We start from the raw sequence: 12,808 nt of genomic DNA, 5'->3' as shown, positions 1-12,808 counted from the left end.
TTTTTTAGAGCATTCTTCTCTTCATTGGCTTTTTGGATCTCTTTTGCCATTTGGGTTAGGCTGTTTTTTAAGGTGTTATTTTCTTAAACATTTTTTTGGGTCTCCTTTAGCATGCTGTTGACTTGTTTTTCATGATTTTCTTGCATCACTGTCATTTCTTTTCACAATTTTCCCTCTACTTCTCTTACTTGATTCTCAAAATCCTTTTTGAGCTCTTCTATGGCCTGGGACTGATTCATATTTTTCTTGGAGGCTTTGGATGTAGGACCTTTGACTTGGTTGTCATCTTCTGATTGTATGTTTTGATCTTCTTTGTCACCATAGAAAGATTCTGTGGTCTGACTTTTTTTGTGCAGTTTGCTCATGATCCCAGCCAATTACTTGAATTTTAAACTCTTTGTTAAGGTAGGGGGTCTGCTTCCAGTGTGGAGAATGTACTGTCCCAAGCTTTGGGGTTTTTGTGCAGCTGTTTTCAGAGATATTTCTAGGGACCTGTAAGTTTTTAGTTATTCCACAGTGGTATGATCAAGGGTGAGGTGTTCACTCCTTTCCTGGCCTGTGCTCTGGTCTGTGAGTGACCACAAGCACTCTTTTCTGCCTTGGAACTGTGAGGAGGATTCCCTCTCCACTGCCACTACAAGCTGTACCATGCCAGTGCTCCTCCTCACCCCAGGATCACCACCCAGGACTGTGACCCAGATCCAAGCACAGGCAAAGCAAAAGAATCCTGCTTCAGCACCAGCAAAGAGATCCCTGTAATCCCCTTCTGATCAGCTACTCGATTCCCCCTCAGTCTGTGGGCTGGAAGCTCCAGAAGCAGCTGCCGTCCTGGAGTTGAAGCCAGGAGTGGGGCTGGGACTGAGGTTCTCTCGCACTGTAGTCACAGACTTTTCCTACTGACCTTCTAGGTTGTTTTTGGTGTTCATGGGTTAAGAAGTCTTAAAACCGCCACAGCTGCCCATGATTCAGTCCTCTAAGGCCTGCTCCAGGTTCACTGAGGCCTGTTTTGTATGTGCGCCCATGCTGACCTGTGTTCCTTTCCCAGCCTGGCACCATAGACCTTTCTAATCAACCATCCAGGTTATCTTGGGCCGAAAATTTGTTTCACTCTGTCTTTTTGTGGGTTTTGCTGCTTTAGAATTTGTTTAGAGTCATTTTTTACAGGTATTTGGAGGGGTTTGGGGGAGAGCTCAAGCAAGTCACTGCTTTTACTCCGCCATCTTGGCTCTGCCCCAAGTTGTGCTGTTCTTGTGCTGCATCTTGTGCTCCAGGCACTTACTTCAGCTGCCTTCTTGGCCATTGGAACAAATTGTTTTCATCTGCCTTTTTTGCCTGGGGAAGTCTTCACATGCTTAGGGTACACATCCTTTTGACTCACTGACAGGTTTGAGGCCCATTGGTTACCCTCAACCTGGTTTAGTCCATCCGCCAAGAAAGTTTACCCATGATGTAAGTCGCTGTGCATGCTACAGCTTCTTGGAACCACAGGTAGAGTGAATCAGATTGACACCAAAGGTGATAAGCAGTCCTGAAAAGGGCTTAGCAAATCCCCGGGAGAGGTGCTAGTCCTCCTGAATACTACACACACCCAATAGTGGAAAGTCCTGGTAGAGCTAATTCTTGTAGCATCACTGGCTCCAACCTGATAAAGACTTAGACGAATCTAATTAGGATGGTTCGTTATGTGTAGATCACTCCTTGATGTACATCCTAGAAAATCCTTTGGTTTCCAAGCAGTTAAGGAGGCTCAACTTGTCAGCCAGATTTAAGCCAGGAGTTGGCTCAGATGTGATAGTTATATTGGCTGTATTCCAACTATGTTACCACTCAGCAGAAACTGAGAGCCCTTTTATTCACTATCTTTCCACATAAAAATTTCCACAAATTCCTTGTTTCAGTTTGTGTACATAAAAATCCTGGGAAAACACTCCAAATGGACAGTGAACAGTTGAGCTCAGAATTGAAGAAAGAGAAGAGAGGGTTGCCTTTAAGAAATTGCAGAGCTCTTTTAATGATACCAAGCTTGAACGAAAGGCCCATCTTTTTAAACCAGTATTCTTTTGGTAGTGCAGTATGACTGTAAGTCATAGAATGCTACACTCTTTAGAGGATTGAAGTTGAACACATGAAGAAGTAATTTAGCATATGGGTAGACCCTGCATGGCACACTTCTGAGCACAGATAGATAGCAGTCATACAAGCTGAGCAGACATGGACGATCGCAGTCTTCAGTCTTGGAAGGAATATACAAATCATTAAAATTATAGATTAAGTAGGGTATGGTTTGTAAAGTATTTATGGTTTGTGCTTTTATTTGTTTGAGATAATTTGTTCTCTAGCATGTGATCAGTTTTTCTTAGTCTCTTGAAACTGACAAATAATCATACATACATATCTTACCTAGGGTTGCTATTCAAATCTTTGTGTCTCTGAAATCTGTTTTCCCAAAATTTGCTCAGGTTTATAAGTTGCTTCTTTATCTTCCTTCTGGATTTGTGGAGTCTGGCATAGGAATGCTAAGGTGGTCTAAAATTAGTATCTTATTTTTCTATGACTTTTTTTATTGAAGTTTGCTTTTCTGCTAAGAATTTAATTGCTGTACCATTTGATGCTTATATATTTAATAGTGACTTTTCATTATCTTTGGTGCCTTTGATCACCACATAGTTTCTCAACCAGTCTCTCAGTGTTTTGTCTATGTGGCTAATTGCATTATCATAAATCATGATTACAATTTTGCTTTTCAGAATTTATTTTGCATAATAGGGTTTATTCCAGCCTTTAAATTAAATCCATCTGCTTTAATCTATATTTTATATGTCTTAACAAATTTGAGGGTGTTTGGTTTTTGTACCCTTCTGCAGTTTATTCTTTTTATTGGTGAATTTGACACGTTAACATTTATGATAGAATTCTTATATTTGGTCTTTTTTTCCTCCATTAGATCCTATTATTATATTTTACTCTTCTCAATGCAAGCTATTATACTGTTTGTTCTATTAAACAGCTCAGTCTTATTCCTGCACACATCATAAGCTTGATAAATAGTATCTTTTATTATTTTGTACCAAATCAATCTCAACCATTCAACCTCTGCCCATACCAAAGACAAGTCCAGGGATTCTGCTTTTATACAACTAATTTTTTCCTTTAATTTTTTGTATTTGTTTTTGCCTTATTTCAGATAAAAATCTGGTTTAGAAATTTCTCCTATCCTTTTTCCTCGTGTGGTATCTGATTTCAAAGAAACATTACATTCAGTGCTCTGGATGATTTTAATTGATCCCTTTCAAGGGACTTTTCCCCATGCCTAGTCTTTGGTTGTTAGTGTTCTTTTTAATAATCCTTATAACAAAAGTTACTTAAATCATCTAAAGTTCTTATGTTAATATCGAGTTATCCTTTAGTTACCTTCAATTCTATATTTCCTTTTTTAAATTTGAACTGATTAATCAATTAGCATGCCAGGGGTTCCACGTAGTTTTTTCTTCATCATCTCTTCACAGACTTCTTGAAAGGGACTATCTTGATTGAAGCCTTGTCACTTGATACCTATGTTTTTGAGGAGAGTTAAATAAAATTGGTGTTCTTCATCTGAACCTGAAGACTGTTGATTTGTACTCTGCCCCCTCTATTGAAAATTTTTTGGCAGTTTTCTTGAGTGTTTTCCTAGAGTTTTTGTGTTTTCTGAGTGACAACTCACTGTCTTACTGGACTCTTAAGTGCCATGTCTTGTTTTTGTAGAGAGCTGAGATCTTCCAGTCTTACCATTAAATTTTACTGTATTCCATCTCTGCACATTTTATTTGCTTGAGTCACTCTCCTTCTGGGAGTCTACTGTTTCATTAAGATTTTCCATTATGTCACCTACTCTTTTAATTTTCGTGCTTGTCTAATTTTAGAGTTTGTCTTATTTCCAAGTTTTCCTTCATATCTCTTACTGTGATTCTAAACTACTCTGGAAGTTCTTGTAGATATATAGTTCTTGGTGTGGTCCTTTTGTTGTGGAGATTTTATCTATTTTATTTGTTTTCCTGTGGGCTTTTCTCTCTCTTTTTAAAAAATTATTTATTTTTAGTTTTCAACATTCACTTCCATAAAATTTTGAGTTCCAGATTTTCTCTCTATCTCTCCCCTTCACCCACCCCACAACGGTGTGCAATTTGATATAAGCTCTAGATATACGTTAATATTAAACCTATTTTTTTTTCTCTTTTTGTAAAGGTTTCTTTCCTCTTTTTTCTTTATTGTATCTTTCCTTTCCTTTTTATTTTATTTGAGCCATATTGTTTTAAGATGGAGGAGATCTGGGCTTGGTCTAAATATCTAGTTTTGGCAGAAGTCTCAGGACTCTCTCAGTTGAACTTTGTTTAGGTTCTCTACTTTGTCCATATTTGGAGTTTGTGGTGATAATTGTTGTCCAAGCTTGGGGGGGAGAGGCTGTTATGTTTTTCATAGACTTTAATAGTCACAGTGAAGATAATACTTTTACTTCCGTTGTGGGCCGACAGGTTTTTTTGGTGTAGCTTCTGTGTCATAAGTTGACATCTTTTCTTTTTTAAATTTCTCCCACCTTTCTCTTTCTTTGTTTCTCATTTCTGTTTCTCGTTTGTGTTTTTATTATTGCCATAAAATAGAATCTCTCCCCTTCACCCCAAAAACATTGGGAAATTTTAACATATAGACTTATATTCTAAAGAATGAAAAAGGATAGAAAGCCCTGGAAAAAAAGATTTTATCTATGTCAAAAAGCTGTCATTTAATCTTTTTTTGTCTTTTACCCTTTTAGGTGTTGAAGTGCCATCTAAAGATTCTTTGCCAAAGAAGAGGCCAATATATGAAGATAAAAAGAGGAAAAAACCACAGCCACAACAAGAAAATAAAGAAGGTTAGCATTCTAACTAGATTCTAGCCTTAAAAGTTTTGTTCACCTTCAATTTCTTGGCCTAATCTGAAGTCAGACACAATTCTATTGTGACTTTCAGCTTTTTTAAAAAAAAAAGTTGTTTGTCATTAGAAACTGAAAGTACAAAAAGTAAAATTCTCATCCTTTGTCCCTTTTCTAACCTCAATTATATCTTATTTATTATTTATTATTTCTATTTTTTTCTATATTTTTATTTCTAATCTCAGTTATAACTTAAGAAGAAAAAGTTTGAATAGGAATATATTGAATATGTTTGTTTTGTCATTAGAATTCTGGTGCTTTTTACTTTTTTACTTTATATTTAGCAATATTTTTCCAGTTGTAAGAGAATTGATGGAAATACCTTGTACCTTAGTAAAGTAAATATTTGTTTGTTTTATTTCCTGTTTTCATTAGAAACAATAGAAGTGAGTCTTCCAGTAGAAGTTACAGAACAAGCTATTCCAGAAAAAGAAGAGTCCCTGCCTCTTGTAGAACCAGGTCAGTAGCATGAGTGAGAGACAGCTGGAGGGATCTCACTCTTGAATGAAGAGGACAGATATTCCATAACACTTTGTTCCGTCCTTGTTTAAAAAAACAAGTAGACTTTTTATGTTTGATGGTAAAAGTACCAGTTATTCACTTTTCTTCTTTTTTCCTGCTTTTCTGTGTACCTTTTTTCTCCCAGTTTCACTGCACTGGTAGGCATTCAGATTCATCTGTTGATTTTTTTTTTTTTGGAAGCCCGAAATCTTACTGGGGGTAACTAGAAGACATGAAATTCTAATTTAAAAACCATGGAAATAATTTTGAAGCCAAATTAACAAAAGCCTTCAAAAGGAATTTTGGACTTTTTCAGAAGAGAATTTTCAAAAGTCCTACTACTTTGCATCTAGCCCCGTAAATGGGACAAATGTGTTTAAAATGTGTAACTTAATGTATAACCATTTTTGAGAGGTTGCTGATAAAAATATTTTACCTTGTTGCAAACTTATATATGCCTAATATGTACTTTTGATCTGAGTAGAGAGGAAAAAGAGATACACAAATTCTTTTTTTTTTTTTAAAGGCAATTGGGGTTAAGTGACTTGACCAGGGTCATACAGCTAGTACGTGTCAAGTGTTTGGTCTGAGACTGGATTTGAACTCGGGTCCTCCTGACTTCAGGGCAGGTGCTCTATCCACTGCACCACCTAGTTGCCCCCGGGATACACAAATTCTTAAGATTAATAATGAAGAACACACAGTTCCATATCTTATCCACATCCACATCCATCTCCATATCTTAGCTAAAAGTACCTTACTTATCTTCACTAAGTTTTATTGAGAGTAGGGCATAATTAATTGACCTAGCAGTGCATCACTCGGGAAAGTTCTCTAGATTTGGAGTCAGTGGACTTGGGTTTAAATCCCAGTGATTTTGTGCAAATTAGTTTGCATCTTCTCTAGGTTTCATGTGCCTTTACAGGAAAGTAAGGGGCTTGGACCCTCTGGTTCTAAATTTGTAATCCTAATAATAAAATCTTTTTGTATGAGTTCAGGAATTGAAAAGAAAGTCCACATTAAGTTCTAGAATTCCTTCAAATGGACACTTAATGAATTTGTACGTGATATTTGATGGCACAGAGTTCACAGTTCTAATAGTTGGGATTTTTTTGTTCAGTTGTTTTTTGGTTGGGTCCAACTCTTCATGACCTCGTTTTGTGTTTTCTTGGCAAAAATACTGGAGTGATTTGCCATTTCCTTCTCCAGCTCGTTTTCCAGATGTGGAAACTGAGGCCAACAGGGTTAAGTGACTTGCCCAGGACCACACAGATTATAAGAGTCAAACCAGATTTGACTTAGGAATGATGTCTTCCTGATTCCAGGCCCAACACTTTATCTACCGCACCACCTAGCTGTTCAGTTGAGATTTAATTATTGGTTTTTACACTTTGAATATGGAATGCCTGTGCAAAAATACAGAATATCTTAATTGGAGAAAATTTTGGATTTCTATTAAAAGTAAATTGTAAACAGTTTCTGCTTTGTAGGTATTTTCCAGTTGCTTTTAAACACATAAGTTGCTTATGTGTTTCACTTTATTTTTATTTTATATAGAACAAAATTTTAATTGTATTAAAAAATCTTCATATGATTAAGTTTCTGCGTATTTGATTAAATCTTTAATTTACAGAAGAGGAAGAAGAAAGTGAAGATACTGGCTTGGATGATTGGGAAGCAATGGCTAGTGATGAAGAAAGAGAGAAAGGTAGGTTTTTAAAGTGCATGTTTCTAGGCTTAGATAAATTAATGAGTTTATTTATGTGTATGTGTGTATGCATGCATGTGTACATACGCGTTCCTGTGTGTGTCTGTTTATTGGCAGTAAGTCCTTTACTGAAAATACAGTCCACAATTTTTCCTACTAAAATGCCACTGTCCTGCTTTATGTTGGAGCATATATTAAAGCTTTGCCTATATTTGCATATATTAAAGTTTGCCAGCATCATCTAACTTGTTCTCAACCCAGTCCATGAAAGCCTATTAAGCCTAAAATCTGCATGTACTGCAGTAGAGTACATAATGCTTCCTCTGTCAGTTTACCAGGGCCTCACATGGGTTCTTGGCTGTCTCCTCACTTGCTAGGAAAGGACTTTCAGAACTCCGAGTCATTTCACTGATGGTGGCCTGGGGCCAGGAACCTGATCAGTTTTGAGTGGGGTTCATAGTGTCACAGAATTCCAGAATTAAAAAAAGGGAACTTTGTGGCCATCTTGTTAGACTTCTACTGAAACAGAATTCCTTCTTCCTTGTTGGGAAATTTATCTTAAATCCTAAATTTTCTTCTTTATGACTTTTTCTATTGATCCTAGTTTTGTCCTCTGTGATTAAACACTGTGATTAGTACAGCTAATCCCTCTAGTGCATGAAAACCGGTTAAGGAATAGATTTATTAGTTTGTTTTTGATAGATGCTGTGGTACTGGTTAGAGGTCTTGAGGGTGAATTGGGGATGAGAAATAGATCGGAGGTGTGAAAGAATGGACAAATTAGGAGAACAGAATTTGGCATTTAGATGTATGCTCAGGAATTTACCCTTCCCTGTCCCCCCTTGAAGTGCCCTGAGATCAGGAAGAAAAAGAATGGTCAGGATGTGAGCTTTTTAGGTTACAACCTCTTTGCCTTAGCTGTGTTTCATCCCTTTCCTCTAGAAGCCATTTAGGTTTCCTAGCTTGTCATTTGGCACCAGATTCTTTCTACACCTTCTAACATTTAATATTGATCTATGTGGCTTATTAGTTCTGGGTGCAATATTTTGTTTTGGAATAATGAAATTACCTTTTCACTAGGGACTAAGTGTTTCTCAACCAACTTTTTTTAAATGACCAAAATATTTTCTTGACAGAAAGAAACACTGTGCATATTGAAGTAAAAGAAAACCCTGGAGAAGAGGAGGAAGAGGAGGAAGAGGAAGAGGAGGAAGAGGAGGAGGAAGAAAGCGAGGATGAGGAAGATGAAGGAGAGAGTGATGGAAGTGATGGTGATGATGAAGAAGAGAAGGTTTCAGATGAGAAAGACCCTGGGAAGCCATCAATAGACAAAAAGCAAAGTAAAGAGCTCAGCTCTGAGTCTGAATGTGACTCCGACGATGACCGAACTAAGGAAGAGCGGGCCTATGACAAAGCAAAGAGGAGAATTGAGGTATAATCTCTCTCCTGCTCACCCCTCCTCACTCTCTGTGTCCCCGTTTCTGCTCGGAAGGGCGTCCATACTACTCTTTTTGGTAAAGGAGGTTGGATTTTCTTTCATTACTTAGAGTTCTTGTTTTCTGCACACTTTCAGAGCCAGGTGACTTTATATATTTGGTGTTATCCTTCTTTACGGGACTTTGCCTTCTTCCCAGCTCTGTTGAAACAACATCACATATTTGAGGCTGATCATTTACTGCTGGTGACTCCTTTTAATTGTTAAGCATTTTGACTTTGTTAGGGGAGCAGGACTGTGTCCCCCGTCCCCCCCCCGCCCCCCAAAAAAGAAAAGAAAAAATCTGGCAATACTGTTTCAAGGTTTTAAAAAATTTCATCATTAACTTTAATTGACAATCCAAAGGCATTCTGAAAGCATGCCTCCTACCAGTGTTTGGTTCTGTAAGTATTGTTTGTGGATTTATATTTGTTGTGTGATATTTAAAGGAAGTGTGGGAGAGGAGATGATATTGCAGGAAGGGGCATTTGTGGATCACCTTTCTCCAATATATTTATGTCATGCAAAAAGCTATGAGCAAAGATACTAAGAGCACTTTGATATTATAGCAAGTCCCTGTACCTGGATTTACCTAACACATTATTTTGTGTTCTGCTATCTGGGACTAACAACATAAGTCTAGTCCCTTTTCCACATGGTCACCCTTCATTGATGGGAAATACAGCTGCAGTATCACCCTTCTTCTCCAGGCTGATCCTCATCGTGTGGTCTGATTATGATCGTGGTTATCTTGTTTCCCTTCTTAACTCACACCGATGTGTTTTATTTTAGTGTCTTTCTCAACTAAGTCTCTAAACTTTAGATAAAAATTTACCTTTCTCCAGAACTGGGCGAACAGGTGATTCCCTTTAGAATGAACCATATGTCTTATAATTTCTGTGGCTTTGCCAGTGTTTGTCTGTCTCTCTTGTCTGTCTCTCTGTCTCTCTCACTCTCACTCTCACTCTCACTCTGTCTCTCTCTCTCCTGTTCTTTGTCCTTTCTTTTCCTCCCTCCCTCTCCTTACTCTCTCCCCATTTCTCCTTTTCTCCTAGAACATTCCATCAGGGTTTGAGAGGAGATAGTAGCTAATGTAGTAGTAGTGATTTGACTTTTCTGACACCTGTTGCTTTCTGTCTTCCTATTTCTTCTAGCTCTTTTCAGGTAGTGCTACATAATAAACACTTGCTGACTAATGATTGTATATGAGTAATTATATGTATAATGGTTGTATAGCAGACCCTTTAATTACCTGCTTGTTAGATTCCTGTTGCAGAGTTACTGTACAGACATGTCCAAATAACTTAAGCATACTAATCTTTACTGACTCCCCAATAGCCATCAGCGTTTTTCAGATGTTCCCTATCTTAGAATTCTATCTATGGTGACGCAGAGCTTATACAGCCTATGACATATGCTTGGCAGCAGTTTGTCCTCTGGAACCTCGTGTTGGAAAACATTATAAGTACTCTATAGGAATTCTAAGGAAAGCCATTGGAGGGTTTTTCCATAGAAAAATCATTAAGAAGTCATGACTTACTGCTTCTTTATCTCAAAGTAATATGCTTGCATTTAAAAAAAATTTTTTCTTAGAATTACTTAACTTCCCCATCTGTGCATTGATGGTGCGAGGCCCAGGACTTGGTTGGCTGTCCATTTTGAAGTTATTATGGAGTATGGAGTAAGATGTTGATCTAACCTTAGTTACTGCCAAATAGCTTTCCGGTTTTGCTTACAGTTCTTGTCAAATAGATACGTTCTCCCCAAGTAATTTATGTGCTTGGGTTTTGCTGTACAAGAAAGCCTAAAGAAGGGTTATGAGCTTGATGTTTCAGAGAAAGGAGGAAGCCATGAAATCAGAACCTTACATTTCTTTCTACAAGAGGATTTGATTAGAGAAGAATATATTAGAAGAAAAGGGAGATGAAGCCTTGGCCTCAGAGGACAAAACAAAGGGGACCAAAGGCTGCTGAATGGCACTGAGAAATCTTACAGGTTTTACAGGGTAATGAGGTGCCATGTGCTTCGCTTCTCTGATGTTTTAGCATAATTGTTTGCACACTGAACAGCGAAGCATCTCTTTTCCTGGCAAAAAGGCAGTCCAAATAATGGCTTAAATAGAAATTAGGGCTGCTAAACTGTACATAAAGATCCTTACAGGTGCATATTGACTTAGAAAACTACATATTTAACACTTTTGTATTTTTATTTATCTTGTTAACTATTTCCCAATTTGATTTAGGGTACACTTGGAAGTATTGCAGGCCGCAATGTGTAGGCTACGTGTTTTGTACTTTGACTTAAACTACCCGACAGGACGAGAGGGCTAGGTCTAAGGTAAATTTTGAATTAGGAAGAGATGTGTAGGTTTTACAGAATCTGCACATAATAAGGTTATTTTGTCTCAAGTAAAACCAAGAGACAAAAATACACAGCATTACCAGTAAATAGATGAGGCTGACCCTTGACACATAGCTGGAAAGTTGTAAAAAAACATTTTTAGAAAAGAACCATCTGAAGTAGCTTTCACAGCTATGGCTAGAGGAAAGAATTCATAGTCAAACAAGTGATAGAGGCAGTCCCCCCAAAGCCCCATAATGTTGATTATGTGAAACTGAAAATCTTTTGCACTACCAAAATCAAAATTATTGCAGCTTTTGTAAGGAGGGAAGATACCAGTTTAAGGAAAAAACTGTGCATCATGTAGCTGTCAATAAAGGCTTGATATCCAGGATGTATAGAGGGAACTAACACATATGTAAGACAAAGAGCCATTTTCCAGTGAATGAATAGTTCCCATCAGAAGAACTGAATACTGTTAACCATTAAGAACCTTACCATCAATTACTAATAACAATTTATGGACTTTCTGACAGAAATGCAGATTAAAGTCAACTCTGAGATTTCACTTTATACTTAAGAAATTGATAAAGATGACAAAGGATGTTAATAGGCAATGCTGGTTGCACTGCTTGAAGACAGCCATACTTAATACACTGTAATTAGGTATATATCAATGGAGTTGGTGAATTGGTCCAAACATTCTAAAAAATGACTTGGAGTTATTTCAGTTATTTGGTAAGCATTTCTTAATTGCCTGTTATGTGCCACGAACTGTTGTAAGTGCTGAAGAAAAGCAAAAGACATCAGTCCTTCTCCTCAAGGATCTCACAGTCTAATGGGAGAGTCAGTATGCTAACAAATACAGGCAAACTATGAATAGGATAGATGGGAAGTAATTAATAGAGGGACCCACCAGAATTCATAGGAATTAGGAAAGACTTCCTGTAGAAGGTGGGATTTTAGCTGAAACTTGAAAGAAGCCAGAGAAGCCAATAAATAGGGAGAGATGAGGGAAAACATTCCATTTATGAAGAACAGCCAGAGAAAATGTGCACAGTAGGGAAATGGAGAATCCTGTTAATGGAACAACAAGGAAGAAGGCCAGTGTCTCTGGATTGAAAAGTGTGGGGTGTGGGGGCGGTGATAAGGTGTAAAAAGACTGGAAAGGTCTTAGGTTAGGAAGGACTTTGAATGCTAAATAAACTTTTTTTTTTTTATCATGTATGTGATAGTCCGCTGGTTTATTGAATATGGGAGCAATAGGGTGAGATTGTAACTTCAGGGAAATCCTTTTAGTGGCTGAATGGAATATGGATTATAGTAGGAAGAGATCTGTGCCTGGCAGACCACTTTATTATTAGCAGCCTATTGCAATAGTCCAGGCATGAGATGATGATGACTTGCTGCAGGATGGGGGCAGTATTAGAGACAGAGATATTCCCAAGGTAAAATCGATAGGCCTTGGCAGCAGATTGGATGTAATTAGTGAGAGAGAGCAACAAATAGAGGATGACACCTAGGTTTTAAGTTTGTGGGCCTGGGAGGATTGGGAGACATATTTAGTTTTAGAGATGTTGAGATTTAATATGTGTGTAGGGCATCTAGTTTGGGGTGTCCACAAGATAGGTGAAGATGCAAGACTGGATCCAGGTCAGCAGAGAGGTTAGGGCTGAATAAGTAGATTTGAGAATTGTCAGCATAAAGATGATAATTAAGTCTTTGGGAGCTGCTGAGATCACTAAGTGAGGTGTGTAGAGGGAGAAGAGAAGAGGGCGAAGAAAGAAGATTGAGGAGTGGTCAGACAGATAGTACACACACACGTGTACACACACAC

General features: G+C 37.7%; 1 protein-coding gene across 1 annotated transcript in view; it reads left to right on the top strand.

The window, feature by feature from the left end:
- Positions 1 to 12,808, top strand: part of EIF5B (eukaryotic translation initiation factor 5B) — an 80,620-nt gene that overhangs the window by 52,186 nt on the left and 15,626 nt on the right. The window contains exons 7-10 of the mRNA XM_027842578.1: positions 4,790 to 4,888; positions 5,324 to 5,407; positions 7,083 to 7,157; positions 8,294 to 8,589. Coding sequence (XP_027698379.1) covers positions 4,790 to 4,888; positions 5,324 to 5,407; positions 7,083 to 7,157; positions 8,294 to 8,589 — 554 coding nt within the window. The remainder of the gene's footprint in view (positions 1 to 4,789; positions 4,889 to 5,323; positions 5,408 to 7,082; positions 7,158 to 8,293; positions 8,590 to 12,808) is intronic.

The sequence above is a fragment of the Vombatus ursinus genome, unplaced genomic scaffold (assembly GCF_900497805.2).
Source record: "Vombatus ursinus unplaced genomic scaffold, bare-nosed wombat genome assembly UNPS02014877.1, whole genome shotgun sequence".
Lineage (NCBI taxonomy): Eukaryota > Metazoa > Chordata > Mammalia > Diprotodontia > Vombatidae > Vombatus > Vombatus ursinus.
The sequence above is the reverse complement of the archived record's forward strand: the minus strand, read 5'-3'. Positions and strand labels throughout refer to the sequence as shown.